Raw genomic sequence first — 18,738 nt, 5'->3', positions numbered from 1 at the left:
GTCTACAATTTTTTTCTGAGGTCTTGGCTGATTTCTTTTGATTTTCCCATGATGTCAAGCAAAGAAGCATTTAAGTTTGAAGGTAGGCCTTGAAATACATCCACTGGTACACCTCCAATTGACTAAAACGATGTCAATTAGCCTATCAGAAGCTTCTAAAGCCATGACATCCTTTTCTGGAATTTTCCAAGCTGCTTAAAGGCACAGTCAACTTAGTGTATGTAAACATCTGACCCACTGGAATTGTGATCCAGTTTAAAAGTGAAATAATCTGTCTGTAAACAATTGTTGGAAAAATTACTTATGTCATGCACAAAGTAGATTACATGTATATGTCTCACCTTCATCTATGGCCTACTGTTCAATGATGAACAGTATAATATAATTGTTTTTGATTACAGAATAGCTACAGAATATAGTAGATACTAAGAACAATGCAGCTGATATACTACACGTTCAACCCATCATGCCTGGAGCCCTATCCATGTGTGGAGCCCTCAGAGGAAGTGATTGAGTTATAAGGAGATTGTAATAACAGGCTTATTGTTACAGTTGCTCCTTCCCAAAAGCTGGAGATCTATTAAGATCTTAGTGACTCATACATTTCCTCTCTAAGGAACACATCTCATCCCATGAGCTCATCTCATACCAAATAAGCTGACCTGTCATTCTTCAGTGTCTCTCCTTCTAGGCCTCAGCCTTCTCCTTTTTTAATTCATTTTAAGGAAGGAGGGAGTGCGAAACTTATTTTTCTTCTTGGGGGACTTGGTTTGGCTGTCAGGGGTCTTGTCTCCCCCTGATTTCTCTGAGGTTGTTATGGATATTTCAACCGTTTCTGTGGTGCTTATGCTGAGCTTGGATACTTTGATGTTTAGTTTCTCTTCCAGTTCTTCCATATAATCTTTCCCATTGGGTATGATCTCTGTTAATTGGAAGAAACCATGTCAGTGAGGAAAGATGGGGGCTTGTAAAAAAGTGTATAACTGCAGGAAGAATGAAGATTACCATTTTGTCTATAGTGCACCCTTTCCAAAACTCAAAAGAATTTGAACGAATAATGTTTAAGAGAAGGAATGCCCTGATTTAGGAATTCATCTTCTCATGGAAACTTTTTGGACATACCGGTCTTGCTCCTTTCTTATGAAATACTACCTTTGGCAGGAGACACGAGTGGAGACAGGGACAGTGAGATGGTAGACTCGTCAAATGTTGTCATCTCATCTGCATCTGTGACATCAGCATCTGCAAGTTCAAGGGTTATCAATAGGGCCTGGAGTTTTCCTGACCATGTGACCTGGCCAGATAAAACATTGGTCCCTAGTCATCACAGATTCAGCAACACAAATACAGTAACAATACTGTAGATAAGAGGTGAGAATTAAATGAAATGTTGATGAAGTGAGTGTTCTACATCATGATGATAGTGTTGATATTTGTATGGGATAGGGGAGAATCGTACCATCCTGGCCCAGCTGCCTTCGCTCCACAACGCTCTTATACTCTTTTAGCACCTTCTCTGTCAGCTCACTGAAGGGGTTGGGAGGAAGAGAGCGCATCTGCTCCTCATCCTCAATGATAAAGGCCTGAGGGGAGAGAGAGATACAGGACAATGGGGTTAAACTTAACTGCTATACATACTGCTTAGTGACTAATGAGCTCCACAAATGCCCAGTCAAACCTTAAACCAATGGGAAAGTCCATACCAGTGAGCTCCAACCCAACTATGTCACTGAACACAATAGAAGGATGGACCAACGAAGACCCACATTACAGTCTTCTGATCACGAGTCATGGAACTCACCACCATATCATGTTAGAGTGTTGTGTGGTGTGAAGCTGACCCAAGTACTTACTGGTCCTGGTATGGTGTCCACAACGATGCTAGCTAGAAGATGGGACTTTGGTCCTGGAGTCATGTGATCAACAGTGTTCTGTTGCCTTATCTAAAATACAGATTTCCATTACAAATTATTTTAAGTTCTGTTAAGCATCCATAAAAATGTATACAAATGCTTTATGACTGATTGGACCACCCAGTTGTCATGCCATAGGGAGACAGGTTGCATCCTATAGGTCACTGCAATCAACACTCATTTGCTTGGGAGGAGAGTTCAATAGTACCTCCTTTACAATCGTGTAGCAAATGGTCAAGCTGTTGAACTCAATATGTATCCCAGCCCAATATGTCTGAACATGTCAATAAGGAACATGATTAGAGAACATGATGTCTTAGCTCACCCAGTTCCTCTTCTCCAGAACATCAGTGGGGTTTGTATTAAGGGGAACAAACTGGTTGGGGTCCTCAATCTTTATGGAGGTGCCAGTGCCATTGCTGGTTTCTTCAGATTTCATCCACTAAAAGGAAAGATACTGGTTTAATAAAGATATTTCAGTCTGGAGCTCATTACATCCTTTTTGCTGAAAGGTGAATTTATTTCCTAGTGTCTGGTGGAAAGCAGACTGAACCAGCTTTTCCTCTAGGACATTGCCTGTGCTTAGCTCCATTCCGTTTATAATTTATCCTGAAAAACTCTCCAGTCCTTAACAATTACAAGCATACCCATAACATGATGCAGCCACCACTATGCTTGAAAATATGGAGAGTGATACTCAGTAATGTGTTCTATTGGATTTGCCCCAAACAACACTTTGTATTCAAGACAAAAAGATAATTCCTTTGCCACATTTTTTGCCATATTACTTGAGTGCCTTGTTGCAAACAGAATGCATGTTTGGAATATTTTTATTCTGTACAGGCTTCTTCTTTTCTCTCTGTCAATTAGGTTAGTATTGTGGAGTAACTACAATGTTGTTGATCCATCCTCAGTTCTCTTATCACAGCCATTAAATTATTTAACTGTCACCATTGGCCTCATGGTGAAATCCCTGAGCCATTTCCTTCCTTTCCGGCCACTGAGTTAGGAAGGATGCCTGTATCTTTGTAGTGACTGGGTGTATTGATACACCATCCAAACTGTAATTAATAACTTCATGCTCAAATGGATATTCAATGCATGTTTTTTTTACCCATCTACCAATACGTTCTCTTTTTTGCAAGGCATTGGAAAACTTCCCTGGTCTTTGTGGTTGTATCTGTGTTTGAAATTCATTGCTCGACTGAGGGACCTTACATATAATTGTATGTGTGGGGTACAGAGACGAGGTAGTCATTCAAAAATCATGTTAAACACTGTTATTTCACACAGAGTGAGTCCATGCAATTTATTATTCAACTTGTTTTTACTCCTGAACTTATTTGAATACTTATTGACTCAAGACATTTCAGCTTTACATTTTTTATGAATTTGTAAACGTTTCTCGAAACATAATTCCACTTTGACATTTATGTGGTATTGTGTGTAGGTCAGTGACCAACAATCTTAATGAAATCCATTTTAAATTCAGCCTGTAACAACAAAATTGAGAAAAAAGGGATGTGAATACTTTCTGAAGGCACTATACACTTCCTCAAAATAATCAGAATTTTTCCAAGATAACTCAAGAAATGTCATTAATTTTGACGTTTTTGCAGGTCTTAGTCGCAAAATCTAACTTAGATGTTTGGTGCAGTATTTCTCAAGTAAAAAAATGTGTATGAAAACGATTAATCTCTCGTTGAATGGCAGCAAACACTTCATTGAATAATACTGTTCAAATCAAATTTGTCACATACGTCGAATACAACAGGTATAGACCTTACCGTGAAATGCTTACGAGTCCTTAACCAACAATGCAGAGTTTTTAAAAAGTAAGACAAATTTGCTAAATAAACGAAAGGAAAAATGGTAACACAAAAATAACAATAACGAGGATATATACAAAGGGTACCGGTACCGAGTCAATGTGCAGGGGTACGGGGTAGTCGAGGTAATATGTACATGTAGGTAGGGGTAAAGTGACTATGCATAGATAATAAACAAGAGTAGCAGCAGCTTGACCAATTGTTGACCAATCACAAAACGTCTTCATAATATATGCACAAACTGTTCCGGGTGGGAAGCATGCGGACACCTTTAGAAGATTTTATGTAGGGAAATATGTTTCGTACATGTAGTTATACAAGATTCCACAAGAGGGCAGGCTAACCTACAACATTTGATATTTCATCTCTGCTATAGGAAGACATATTGTGAGGTGGAAGCAATAGAGGTGCAATACTGCATGTACACAATGTAGTCTACCGGTACACAAGGTAGATTGAAGAAGACTGGTTTATAGCAGCTCACCATGGTCTTGGTTCTGGGGCTACACTCTCCGCTGAGTGAGCGTTCAGGCACATTGACCTTCAGGTAGCTGTTGGGAGAGTTGAGCCAGCGCGCCCTCTCCCTCTGCTGTTTCTGCACCAGGAAGTTAAAGGGGTTTCTCTGACCCAGATCACTGTCCTGCAAAGGGACAGTGTAGACCGTGGCAGGAATCTCCACATCATTTTTGGTCCGAATCTTTTCCCTCACTATGGGGTGGTGGTACGTAAAGCCTGTACGGTAACCCTAGCAACACAGAGAGACAATGTTTCAGTCCTCCTGTCAAAATGGATTCCACGAAAACTCGGCCACCTGTTATCCATCAACTGTAAAGTCTCTATTAGTGTTGAGAATGTTTATTAGATTTTCAAGGAAAAGGTTTGTGCAACTTACTTATGCTCAGAACCAACACAAGGTGTTCTCTGTTAAGTGAATGGCCCTCGACAGCATATAAAAACAATCTACCAAGGACACGTTTTCAAACATTGGTCCTGCAGTTTCCCATCACAAATTTGTAAGATTATTTTCATCTTTAACAATGTGAACATACACTTCATATCAGTGACTAAAGCCTGTGGTTTAAGGGGATCCTAGACCACCCAATGTTTAGCCTCCATTGTTTGAACACTTTGTACAGTACATATATATAACACTTTCAGAAGTGTCTGGTTTCATAGGGAATAGATCATGCCTGGCAACATAGTGCAATTGGCAGGGAAATTGTTGTTTGGGACACATCAGAGAAAAAGGGGGGGCCGCAAACCCCAAACTCAACCATGTTGAGCGGAACCCAGGGAGTGTGTTGAGTTTTCCAGTCAATTGACTCTGAAGGATTGTGTGGTCTGTGCTCTTAACTCCACACAGCATGGCCTGGCATTTGGAATCCATGATGGGGGAGGCGGGCTATGATCACACAGAGCTGTACAAGCTAACACAGCTGTAGCCTACACCAGCCCCAGTCCCCAGCAAGTGGCATGTCATTAATAGATTCAATAGAGAGATCAGGCTTGCTCATTGTCTGCTATGCCCACAGAATGTGTCTGGCCCTAGTCATTAGCAGTGTTGTTGAGATAGTATTGTTTAAAGAGGAAGCCCTTTGAACATCACACAGTTATCTACAGTGGATGCTAAACACAGACCCATCGCTAACAAACAGCCTGATAGCTACAGGCTAAGATTAGATGCTCATCTTTGATAAACACGCAACGGTCTTTAATAAGGCACATTGGGACAATAATTGTGCATTAGTTCAAAGAGCTACAGCTGGCCTTCATGATCTCCCATGTTTGATTCATGAGTTAAAAATACTACTTTCCAGTTGGGATTATGATGTCAATATATTCACACACATCCTCAGGATGTGCATGGGAGAGGAAACGCAAAGCATTGTGGGAAAGGTCAGATATAATGGTCAGGTCACTTACCAGGTTGTCCAGCATCCTCATGAGCGACTCAAACTCTGCCTCACCCACTTTCCACTTGACTTCGCTGTCCACGGTGACCCCAGCAGCAGCCACTCCGTGGGTCATGGGCTTGAGCCTCTCCCTGTCCAGGAGCACCAGGTTCTCTACTCCTGCAGAGCACCGCAGAGCACTGACCTGAATGACCACATCAAAAACACATATCATAGTCAAGGTCAGGAATTTGTCCTGACCATTTGAATTCACCAGGTTAGCCGAATAATGAGTCAAGTCTAAAACTAGCTATTATAGTGAAAATATGAGGTAAAATGTGTCACGAGGCATCACTAGAGAGCGTAGTAAAGAAAACAGGAATCCCAGACTGACCACACATGGAATGACCTGCTCAATGGAAAAACCAACACTATCCCAGACACATTCTTTTTTATTTATTTAACTAGGCAAGTCAGTTAAGAACAAATTCTTATTTACAATGGCGGCCTACCCCGGCCAAACCCTCCCCTAACTCGGACGACGCTGGGCCAAATGCGTGCCGCCCTATGGGACTCCCGATCACGGCCGGTTGTGATACAATCCAGGATCGAACCAGGGTCTGTAGCGACGCCTCTAGCTCTGAGATGCAGTGCCTTAGACCGCTGCGCCACTCATATGATGATAAGAGAACACATTATCTGTCTGCTCCACATAGAGCTATGAGCTACATGGGGACTCAACCAAGTCCTAGAACACTAAACTCCACCTGGTGCTGTTAGAGAACAGTGGTTTTAATCACACATAGAGTATTTGATGTAGCTTTGTTTTAACAGATGTTTGACTTCTTACTTGTTTCTATCTCACGCAGGGAATGTAACACAATATCATGCAATTGAAAAATGACCAACACCAAGTTTGATTTGTTTCCAAAAACCTGGGACCATTTTTATTCACATGCTGGTAGGTTTAGACCACACACGTTTACTAAGGCAAAGTAAACACACATACATCTTGGATTGCAGCACGCCAACATCCTATTTCCAAGGTAAGAAAAAAGAAATAGCAGTGAACTATTCCATGACCTATACAATAATGTGGTAGAAAAGGGTGGCTGATGAATTCAAGTGTTACCTGGATTTCACAAGCTTGCTGTGAGTGGTAAATGTAGTGGAAAGCCTCCTCAATAGTTTCCCCCAGAGCAACCAGGCCATGGTTCCTCAGAACAAGCACCTGCAAAATGATTAAGCGTGGGATAACAACATCTAAAAAGGTCATATGAATGCATAAGTAAATACAAAGACATGAAAGGTAAAGCAGTTTAGCAAGTGGATACAACTTCCTGTAATGTGAAAATGCATTTTAAATGCTCTTATACCTGTGTAGAAAGTGCAATTACTACAGTAACAGAGCAGTTTGATTAAATGCACTGTGTTCTGTTTCTATGTTTGGCACACACTACAGTGAGCCTGTTGTTGTTAAGGAAACCCATCATTCTGCGTTACCTTGGCAGTGGGCCCTAGGGCTTTCTGGAACTCCACCTTCTCTTCTTGATCATCCAGACAGCCTTGGTAACCGAAGTAGGCAACATCGCCCAGAACCAGAGCCTCTTGGGAAATGGGCAGGATGCCACATTTCATCGAGGACACCTGTGAGTTCAAGATAAAAGCAACCGTGGCTATGCTGTGTCAACAACAACTAACAAAAGTGATTTCCGGCTAGTAAAACATCAGACATATAACAACTATAAACTAGTAACTATAAACTTTAGAAGGCAACAGCACAATTACATTAGGTGCACTTACTGTACATACAATGAAACAAAACTGATGGTAAAGATGGTAAATACACTTCCAGAGGTTGCTCTTAATTCAGTCATGAAGGGACATGGCCACTCATTGAGCTTTAGTTTAAAGTGTACTCACAGCAGCAGTGGCAGAGGTGTGGATGTGTATGATACACTTGACATCAGGGCGCATGGAATAGACAGCAGCGTGAGGGCTTAAGCCAGAGTGGTCCACCTCCAGGTAGGTGGATCCCTGGTCGACAACATCACCAATCATGTTCACTTTCACCTGGAAACAGACCAGGACACAATATCTCTAGGTCTACTATGGCAGCAAGATACTGAGTCGGATACAAAGTCACACTAATGTATTGGGTATTATTCCAACTCATTGTGCTGTTACTCACTGTATTCAGTTATTATGATTATATTGCAAGAGGAATCTAGTTATCCTTCTATTGGGACTTCCATCAATACTGTATTAAGGCATCTACATGCTGACAACAAGCTAGAAAACATCCATTCAACACAAATGTCAATTCTCCTTGACCCCTTGCTGAAGTAGTGAGGCATGTCTCTCAGCACAGCACGAGGCTGTTTGAGTGGCTGGCTATTGATTATGAGGCCCTGTCAATAGTCTGAACACATATTCTGCACAATTCACACATCTGAATAAGGGTTGTTTTGTATTGTTAATGATTGTGTTGTTCACCCAGTTGAGATAAGCGCAAAATGTTATTTTCTAGGGTAGTTCTAAGCCATGTGTATCTGGAATATGAAAACGCATTGACCATTATACCTACCAGATTGCCAGCCGTCACTTCAGTGAAAGAGAGCCCTTGTGGGATGATAAGAACATGGTCTTGTTCTTTGCTAACCCGGACCTGTACAAGGAAAAGGAAAACGTATATAACAAGCAAATGTCAAAAGGCATGCATTGCCAAGAGCAACATTGTACCACCTATATCATTTGCTACTGGATATAGACAATTATCAAGATAAAAATGTCTAGACAATTTATACTTTAACAATGCTTGCCAATTGCAAAAAATAGAGTGTGTACTGGGTGACTGAGAACTCCATGTGTCATTTTGACATGCCTACAGTTATCAAAATTCATACTGTGCTTATGAGCCTAGTGGTTAGGGCGTTGGGCCAGTAATCGAGAGGTTGCTGGATCGAATCCCCAAGCTGACAAGGTAAAAATCTGTCGTTCTGCCCCTGAGCAAGGCAGTTAACCCACTGTTCCCCAGGCGCCGAAGACGTGGATGTCGATTATGGCAGCCACCCCGCACCTCTCTGATTCAGAGACTTTATACTTTATAAAGGGCATTCGACAAAACTGAACCCTAATCTTTTACAACCACTTTAACAGTGACTGTTGGTTTATAAAGAGACAGTGCTGCCTCCATCACCTCAAAGCCATAGGAGACAACCGTTATGTTTACATTTCCTAACAGTTTCAGTAAACATTCCTAGTGTTTTTAAAATACTATACTATGGTATAAATACTATAGTATTCACTGTAGTATACTGTAGCCCCCCCCCCCCCCCTCCCCTCTCTGATTCAGAGGGGTTGGGTTAAATGCGGAAGACACATTTCAGTTGAATGCATTCAGTTGTACAACTGACTAGGCATCCCCTTTTCCCTAATGCTACATTAAGTTGGTATAATACGTTTTTTTTATGTGGGTTCTACTCACAGTAATGTATGAGCTGGTGAAATGGGCCCAGCTGAAAAGGTCCACCAGTCTGTAGACACTGGCTAGCTTACAGCGACACTGTTTCTCCCCTTTGGTAAAGGATGGAGACTCTACCCCATAGAGGTCATTGACTGGGGCGACCATCCCTGGGCCTGGAGAGAAAACGCATTGCATTCATGGTGAACTGATGTGACTGAGAGCAGAGTCACTAACACCCTACAGCCTTCGTGACAAGCACCACACATTTCTAAACGGACATCTTTGTTAAAACTGAACAAGCTAAACCATTCATAATACTTCAGAGATATAACATTTATGAATGTTCATGAAACAAGAGCTTTCTTTATGTTCGTGTTGCATTATAACATAGTCAATGGAATTAACTTTCTCTATGCCTACTCGTTCAACATGAACAGCTCTTAAAATGTTCTGCCTCTCTCTTCTGAAGTTCCTCTAACAACATTTAGCTCAAACGATTGCCATAAAAAATGACTTTCTCATTAAATCACTACATCTCAGCATCCCTTGCTTAACTTTTGGATCATAATAGTGGCTGTTCTCAGAACTTCTCATGAGTTCTAAGTAGTATATATGTTTTGACTTTATACTTTATAAAGGGCATTCAACAAAACTGAACCCTAATCTTTTACAACCACTTTAACAGTGACTGTTGGTTTATAAAGAGACAGTGCTGCCTCCATCACCTCAAAGCCATAGGAGACAACCGTTATGTTTACATTTCCTAACAGTTTCAGTAAACATTCCTAGTGTTTTTAAAATACTATACTATGGTATAAATACTATAGTATTCACTGTAGTGTTTTTACGGACTAAAGTCAGCAAAAACACTATAGGCAATACTGTAGTATTTACAGTTAGATGCACTATGCAGAAATGGCTCTGGTTGCTAAAATTCTAATAGTTTGCCTAATTTCAGTTTATGTGACAAAACAAGCAAGTATAGTGTAGAGAATCATTGTACCATCTAAACCGCTGTGAAATATATTTTCCATAACCAAAAATATTGTATTTTCACATGTTTGAAGCCGGTGTTAAAAACTGAAAGTAAATAAGGCAAAAGCGAAACTTAAGACCGGGAAGCATAGATATAGCGCACATAGAACAGATCTACCACTTCTTAGACTTGCTTTTAATGAGTGACATATCTATGACAATTTCTATGTGAATTTGGTCAAGTTGCTCAAAAAGTTGCATATTGCAGCTTTAAGAATAGTATACAGTATATTCTGAAAATATTCAGACCCCTTGACTTTTTCCACATTTTGTTACATTACAGCCTTATTCTAAAATGGATTAAATTGGGTATTTTCCTCATCAATCTACACACAATACCCCATAATGTCAAATCAAAAACATTAAAAAAAAAATGTATGTAAATTTATCAAACAAAAAATGAAATATTACATTTACATAAGTATTCAGACCCTTTACTCAATACAATGTTGAAGCACCTTTGGCAGCTATTACAGCCTTGAGTCTTCTTGGGTATGACGCTACAAGCTTGGCACACCTGTATTTGGGGAGTTTCTCCCATTCTTCTCTGCAGATCCTCTCAAATTCTGTCAGGTTGGATGGGGAGCGTCGCTGCACAGCTATTTTCAGGTCTCTCCAGAGATGTTCGGTCGGGTTCAAGTCCGGGCTCTGGCTGGGTCACTCGGACATTCAGAGACTTGTCCCGAAGCCACTTCAGCGTTGTCTTGGCTGTGTGCTTAGGGTCGTTGTCCTATTGGAAGGTGAACCTTCTCCCCAGTCTGAGGTCCTGAGCGCTCTGGAGCAGGTTTTCATCAAGGATCTCTCTGTACTTTGCTACGTTCATCTTTCCCTCGATCCTGACTAGAGGTCGGCCGATTAAATCGGCATGGAATTAGGGCCGATTTCAAGTTTTCATTACAATCAGTAATCAGCCTTTTTGGACGCCGATAATGGCCGATTACATTGCAATCCACGAGGAAACTGCGTGGCAGGATGACCACCTGTTACGCGAGTGCAGCAAGGAGCCAAGGTAAGTTGCTAGCTAGCATTAAACTTATCTTATAAAAAACAATCAATCTTCACATAATCACTAGTTAACTACACATGGTTGATGATATTACTAGGTTAACTAGCTTGTCCTGCGTTGCATATAATCAATGCAGTGGCTGTTAATTTATCATCGAAGCACAGCCTACTTCAACTTCGCCAAACGGGTGTTGATTTAACAACAGCGCATTGCCTAAAAAAAGCACAATATTTGCACAGATTTACCTAACCATAAACATCAATGCCTTTCTTAAATTAATACACAGAAGTATATATTTTTAAACCTGCATATTTTGTTAAAATAAATACATGTAAGCAGGCAATATAAACTTGGGAAATGTGTGTCACTTCTCTTGTGTTCAGTGCAAGCAGAGTCAGAGTATATGCAACAGTTTGGGCCGGCAGGCCCGTTGCAAACTAATTTGCCAGAATTTTACATAATTATGACATAACATTGAAGGTTGTGCAATGTAACAGCAATATTTAGACTTCGGGTTGCCACCCGTCCGATAAAATACGGAACGTTTCCGTATTTCACTGAAAGAATAAACGTTTTGTTTTCGAAATGATAGTTTCCGGATTTGACCATAGTAATGACGAAAAGGCTCGTATTTCTGTGTGTTTATTATATTATAGTTAAGTCTATGATTTGATATTTGATAGAGCAGTCTGACTGAGCAGTGGTAGGCAGCAGCAGGTTCGTAAGCATTCATTCAAACTTTACTGCGTTTGCCAGCAGCTCTTAGCAATTCTTGAGGCACAGCACTGTTTGACTTCAAGCCTATCAACTCCTGCGATTAGGCTGGCAATACTGAAGTGCCGATTAGAACACCCAGTAGTCAAAGGTATATGAAATACAAGTGGTATAGAGAGAAATAGTCACCACGTAATAATTCCTATAATAACTACAACCTAAAACTTCCTAACTGGGAATATTGAAGAACTGGGAATATTGAACCACCAGCTTTCATATGTTCTGAGCAACAAACTTAAACGTTAGCTTTTTTACATGGCACATATTGCACTTTTACTTTCTTCTCCAACACTGTTTTTGCAATATTTAAACCAAATTGAGCATGTTTCGTGTCATGTGCCTTTTACTGAGGAGTGCTTTCCATCTGGCCACTCTACCATAAAGGCGTGATTGGTGGAGTGCTGCAGAGATAGTTGTTCTTCTGGAAGATTCTCCAATCTCCACAGACAAACTCTGAAGCTCTGTCAGAGTGACCATCGGGTTCTTGGTCACCTACCTGACCAAGACCCTTCTCCCCCGAATTCCTGGTTTGGCCGGGCGGCCAGTTCTAGGAAGAGTCTTGGTGGTTCCAAACTTCTTCCATTTAAGAACAATGCCACCGTGTTCTTGGGGACCTTCAATGCTGCAGAAATGTTTTGGTACCCTTCCCCAGATCTGTGCCTCGACACAATCCTGTCTCGGCGCTCTAAGGACAATTCCTTCGAGCTCATGACTTGGTTTTAGCTCTCACATGCACTGTCAACTGTGGGACATTATATAGACAGGTGTGTGCCTTTCCAAATCATGTCCAAACAATTTAATTCACCACAGGTGGACAACAATCAAGTAGTAGAAACATCTCAAGGATGATCAATGGAAACAGGATGCACCAGAGCTCAATTTTTCGAGTCTCATAGCAAAGGGTCTGAATACTTACAGTTGAAGTTGGAAGTTAACATACACTTAGGTTGGAGTCATTAAAACTCGTTTTTCAACCACTCCACAAATTTCTTGTTAACAAACTATAGTTTTGGCAAGTCGGTTAGGACATCTACTTTGTGCATTACACAAGTAACTTGTCCAACAATTGTTTACAGACAGATTATTTCACTTATAATTCACTGTATCACAATTCCAGTGGGTCAGAAGTTTACATACACTAAGTTGACTGTGCCTTTAAACAGCTTGGAAAATTTCAGAAAATGATGCCATGGCTTTAGAAGCTTCCGATAGGCTAATTGACATCATTTGAGTCATTTGGAGGTCTATCTGTGGATGTATTTCAAGGCCTCTGGTCTGATGAAACAAAAATAGAACTGTTTCGCCATAATGAACATCGTTATGTTTGCGGGAAAAAGGGGGAGGCATGCAAGCCGGAGACCACCATCCCAACCGTGAAGCACTGGGGTGGCAGCATTATGTTGTGGGGGTGCTTTGCTGCAGGAGGGACTGGTGCACTTCACAAAATATATGGCATCATGAGGAGGGAAATGATGTGGATATATTGAAGCAACATCTCAAGACATCAGTCAGGAAGTTAAAGCTTGGTCACAAATGGGTCTTCCAAATGGACAATGACCCCAAGCATACTTCCAAAGTTGTGACAAAATGGCTTAAGGACAACAAAGTCAAGGTATTGGAGTGGCTATGAAAAAGCCCTGACCTCAATCCTATAGAAAATGTGTGGGCAGAACTGAAAAAGCATGTGCGAGCAAGGAGGCCTACAAACCTGACTCAGTTACAGGGATGTGTCAGGAGGAATGGGCCAAAATTCACCCAACTTATTGTGGGAAGCTTGTGGAAGGCTACCCGAAACGTTTGACCCAAGTTAAACAATTTAAAGGCAATGCTACCAAATACAAATTGAGTGTATGTAAACTTCTGACCCACTGGGAATGTGATGAAAGAAATAAAAGCTGAAATAAATCACTCAACTATTACTCTGACATTTAACATTCTTAAAATAAAGTTGTGATCCTAACTGACCTAAGACAGGGAATTATTATTAGGATTAAGTGTCAGGAATTGTGAAAAACTGAGTTTAAATGTATTTGGCTAAGGTGTATGTAAACTTCCGACTTCAACTGTATGTAAATAAGGTATTTCTGATTTTTATTTATAATGCATGTGCAAAAATGTCTAAAAACCTGTTTTCACTTTGTCATTATGGGGTATTGTGTGTAGATTGACAAGGACCTTTTTATTTAATACATTTTAGAATAAGTCTGTAACGTAACAAAATGTGGAAAAACAGAATGGGTCTAAATACTTTCCGAATGCACTGTAATTACTGTCGTAAAAAAACTGTAGTGTATATACTACAGTAATTAATTAAGTGTCTTTGCAGATTGTAGTATACTGGTGGTAAATTGTGGAATAGACACCGGCTGGAATGCAGTTTTAACCAATCAACAGCCAGGATTAAACCCAACCGTTGTGCAATATTCTACAGTATACTAGATTTTACTACAGAATTCTATAATAAGTACTGTAGTATTCTATAGTAAACTGTAGTATTTTTTTATGTGGGTGACCTCCATTGAAAGACGGAGGGAAACATAATTGACGCTCCAGACAGCTGTAATTCATTATAAAGTCCAGGACATGTGGCCGACTTATTAGAAACATTTGGAATGTGGAATGTTGTTAACAAGTACCTGAGCAGAATTTTGCTGCATAAGGGCTCTCAATGTCACAGGTTTTTGTGAATTCCGTGTTCCAAAACATTGACAATGCAGAGAATCAGGATGCATCACTGAAAGTCTATGCAGACCCACATGTACGCGCACACACTGCTACTTACTGAGAGGAGATGTGATGGAGCCTGTCCCTCCCACAGAACTAGCCATGATCAGATCAGCTACCTGCCTAAGAGCCAGCAGCCCTGTTGGATTACTGCCCTTAGTCATCTGATCCTGGATCAGGCCTTCCAGCTCATCCTTAAACACCTGGAAACCAAACAATGACATGTTAAAATGACTGAGTGAAAATAGTCCCAATAGTCACTGGCTTACATCTATCAATCTTTACCAGTCCAGGATAGTGGTCACTGGTCACAAAGAATAAGATGAGGAAAGGAAGTAGGGCGGAAGGTAGCCTAGTGGTTAAAAAGGTGAACCAGCAACCTGAGGGTTGCTTGGTCAAATCCCAGGTCTGCTGGGAAAAATCTCCTGGGAAGTGGGCTGGCAACTGGAGGGTTGCTGGTTTCAAATCCTAGGTGCCATTGAGCAGGACCCTTAACGTCCCACAACAACAGCTTCCTGGGCGCCCAGTGTGGCAGCCCCTGCACCTCTCCAAAACCTATATATGTGTGTCTTTCAGAAGGGTTGGGTTTAAAGTGGAAGTCTTGTGTACAATTGATCAATAAAGTTATCTTACAACTCCTGGGATGGTCTACTGTATGTGTAGTTGCAATTCTTCTCACCTTGACCCTGTTCCAGCTCCCTGTCTATTCAGCCGTTCACATTAGGACAATGTACTTCCAGTGTACTCTCAGGCCTAAAGAAGCCCTCCTGAATTAAATCACATTAGATTCTTCTAAAACCCTCTTTGTGCCAATGTCACTAGAGGTAACTCGGAAGTATCCACCTCATTAAGCCAGCCTATTAATTTATACCCACAGTGTCGTTGTATATCTTGGGTATCCTTCCCAAAAAGACGATTCTCCTGCAAGCCTCTTTGGTGGAACGCCAACATTCCGCCCCATCTCAGTGCGGTTCCCATGGTGATGAGCTAAGTTCCACTTGTTGGGGTCTGTTATGCAATCACAGACATGCGTGGGCTCATCTTATTTCCATGCACTTTATGGGCATGTGTTTGTTGCACCTCCTAGCAGCATCTCTAACCACATTTTACTGCTCGATTATCTATGCCTCCGATTCACAATTGTATATATGCATTTATCATGGGTGCATATAGGCAACATTTACTGCTTATACTACAAAAATATAAGTATGTGTTCTTGAGAGACAGAAAAATATATGCATGAACATAATTTTGGGGGGCATCCACTGTATGTATATATATATATATATATATATTTTTTTTTTAAATTTTTTCCTGTCTCTCAAGAATTCAATTTGACAAAAATGTTTCATGAGCTAAGCTGTGAACTTGACAAGGACATTTGGCAGGCAAAGTATAATAAGGCTAAAATCTATTCGGACTGGTTCATATTTACAACCACAGCAGTGGAGCTTGGCTGTTTCCTCTGACAGTAGCACATTGTACTACATTGCAACAAAGATTTACACTGTACAAACACCTTACTACTTAATATGACTGTGTTGCCTAACTTGTCTTACTTAGCTACCTCAAGATGAATGCACTGTAAGTCGCTCTGGGTAAGAGCATCTGCTAAATGTCTAAAATGTAAAAGTAATAGCCTCTTTATTTGCAGATCAGTTCAAATGTAGCCATCAGAATAAAAACTGAAGACATCAATGATGTAGTGTCTCTACTAGAGCCAATGACATAGGCCTGGACCTCGAAGAGAAAAACTTTTCAGGCCATTTGATGGTCTGCAGCCAGATAATGAAAATGGCTGTACTGTGTACACACATTAACATAGACATAAAGAACAAGAGACATACTGGACTCTGTAGGATCTGAGTGACTCTCTTCTTTTGCTCCATCATGTTGAAGTCCTGCTGTATTTCAGGTGACATGTTCCTGCTGCGGAGGTACTCGGGGTCACTCTCATCCACCCGGTCAAAGTACCTCTCTTTGGAATCTGTGCTGGATAAGGACAGGGTCATGGACCCAACAGCATGTCTGATCTCCACCAAACTCATACTGTCCAAGTCTTCACAACAGCCTCACTCTCTCTGATCCTCACCCGCCACACTCCAGGACAGCTGGCTCTGGGAATCTGTTGGGGACAGACCAAAACTTTAGTTTTCCACCAGTGCTGATGAGGTAACAAGTATGGCCAGATGTTAGACATAAAACAAATGTTCCACAGAAAACTTGATTCATACTAAATCAATTATCTTATTGCTGAGGTAAACTAATAGGCTTGCATAAAGTTGTAAACAAACACACAGGGAAGGAAAAACACACAGGACCCCATAAAGAATAGCTGCTGCTTTTGCAAAAGCTAATGGGGATCCTAATAAAAAAAAGGTTTACCATAACCACCTCTATCTCTGCAGACAAACAGAGAATCCCCTGTGTGTCTACTGTTAATCTGTGGGGTGGGGGAAGGGAACAACAATCACCAATGTTTACTGTCATGCAAACACCCAGAACGCATGTCAATAGAATATCACAGGGGTCCTTTGCATTATCGCCTCATATAAAATCAACTAGTTTGGGAGAGCATTTAGCACCTATTGTGTTAAAGTTACACCCTTTTTTGGGGGGGGTCAACAGGGGATAAGTAAAGGGTTAAAACAGTCTGTGACCTGGATTTATTTTGCTCTACTATGCCTGTTCAATATCTCACCAAGTTCTTATCAACACAACTACAAAATGGTCTACATGTGATGGAGGCTAGACAAATAAATTATAACAGATATTCTACCCATTTTAAGGTGTGAAACGTGGTCTATTCAATGTGCCTTTTCTTGCTGTGAAAAGCCAGAGCCAGATAATTTAAACATGTTATCTGAAGATAATATACAGAAAAGGCACATTACAGAAAACATCTGCAGAGCATTTCCTGTATTACACAAATATAATAACTACTGGCCAGAAAATCGGTCAACTTTCTTATTTCTATACAGACATCTAATCAAAATAAATAGTAGGGCTAGGCTACAAGAATTCAAATATATGTTCAAAGAGTCAAAGATATCGAGTTCTGCTAATACGAACAGCAAGGAGCACAAAAAAGGCACCCAGGTCCCGTAAATATACCATTACGTAAGAGTTAACACTTTAAAATCAGATCCAACAATGTGATCTGATGAAAGGAACAACTGAAGAAGAGGGAAAATGCGCTGCATGATGCATCTTACGCTTTAATCAAAGGAGACACTCAACTCACCGACGAAATAGGATACTCCATTGAGGAGAGCACCAAGACAAAAAAGTTGAGTATGTACAGTATATGCCATCATTGAATTGACCATCGACTCGTAACTTTAAATTTCCATGAGTATTATCAAGACGCTGTGCTACAAAGTAACCCTAAACCCTTTGCACTAAACCAGTCCACAGGAATTAGGCAACATTGTACACAGTAACTATTTGAAATATCAAACCTTTTTGGCAGGGATTGTATCTCCGTAGCCCATCTAACGACAGAAAACCCCTAACACCCAAGTCCTGGACAGAATTCAAAGATCGAGACGAAAAGTGTTAAATGATTTCGATGCATTCTGCAAACGTGTAAAATATTACTCCGTATGTGCGCCGGATGTCATTGCCGTGAGCATGCAAACAGCTGTGTGTGTTAAATTTGCAGGGGCGAATTCATTAAGCCGATTATGTTGCAAAACGTTTCTTAAACGGAAACAAACAGAACGTAACGGGGTGAGACCTACTTGCATTTGTCCAATAGAAGCTCTCGTTTGGACAAATGATGATTACACCCCTGAACGCAAGCAAGTCCGCATGTTGTGAGTGGGTGTGTTTGTGTGGGAAAAAGTGAAACCATGTGACTTCTCTTATCCCCCCAATACATCCATATATGCTAAGGTCAAACAGATCATGACTGCATCCATTTGTATTGCTGATTAACTGATTTCCTGAACACTTTTATAACAATGGGAACACAGGAATAATGTCACTGTTTTCTGGAGAAGTGTGTGAGCTGTGTGTGTGTGTGAGTACATAAGTGTATGACGATCTTGAATATATTCACTAGCATACTAGATTTTAACTAATAATTGAGAAATCT

At 40.7% G+C, this 18,738-nt stretch overlaps 1 protein-coding gene across 2 annotated transcripts; it reads right to left on the bottom strand.

Moving 5' to 3' along the window:
* Positions 1 to 388: 388 nt before the first annotated feature.
* On the bottom strand, positions 389 to 18,340 carry LOC115153229 (gamma-adducin-like). 2 transcript variants are annotated; one of them, XM_029698442.1, is made up of 15 exons: positions 18,101 to 18,337; positions 16,487 to 16,764; positions 14,698 to 14,842; positions 9,122 to 9,273; positions 8,222 to 8,302; positions 7,558 to 7,707; positions 7,138 to 7,281; positions 6,767 to 6,865; positions 5,666 to 5,839; positions 4,227 to 4,487; positions 2,239 to 2,355; positions 1,854 to 1,943; positions 1,460 to 1,583; positions 1,153 to 1,242; positions 389 to 922 (listed from the first exon to the last, which is right to left on the bottom strand). In XM_029698442.1, exons 2-15 carry the CDS (start codon positions 16,685 to 16,687, stop codon positions 711 to 713), a joined length of 2,040 nt encoding a protein of 679 aa, XP_029554302.1. In that variant the 5' UTR covers positions 16,688 to 16,764; positions 18,101 to 18,337; the 3' UTR covers positions 389 to 710. The 2 variants fall into 2 exon arrangements, with proteins under 2 accessions (XP_029554302.1, XP_029554303.1); XM_029698443.1 differs by having other exon boundaries at positions 903 to 922; positions 1,123 to 1,242; positions 18,101 to 18,340.
* Between the last annotated feature and the right edge of the window lie 398 nt (positions 18,341 to 18,738).

Source organism: Salmo trutta, chromosome 18 (genome assembly GCF_901001165.1).
Source record: "Salmo trutta chromosome 18, fSalTru1.1, whole genome shotgun sequence".
NCBI classification, from domain to species: domain Eukaryota; kingdom Metazoa; phylum Chordata; class Actinopteri; order Salmoniformes; family Salmonidae; genus Salmo; species Salmo trutta.
This window is presented reverse-complemented; position numbering and strand designations above follow the sequence as displayed.

Excerpts from the sequence above, each read along its gene's own strand:
- LOC115153229 (XM_029698442.1), bottom strand. The coding sequence starts at position 16,687 with ATGAGTTTGGTGGAGATCAGACATGCTGTTGGGTCCATGACCCTGTCC. Across the intron at positions 6,866-7,137 it reads CCCTAGGGCCCACTGCCAAG|GTGCTTGTTCTGAGGAACCA; the intron begins GTAACGCAGAAT and ends ATCATTTTGCAG. Across the intron at positions 923-1,152 it reads ACTCGTGTCTCCTGCCAAAG|AGATCATACCCAATGGGAAA; the intron begins GTAGTATTTCAT and ends TCCAATTAACAG.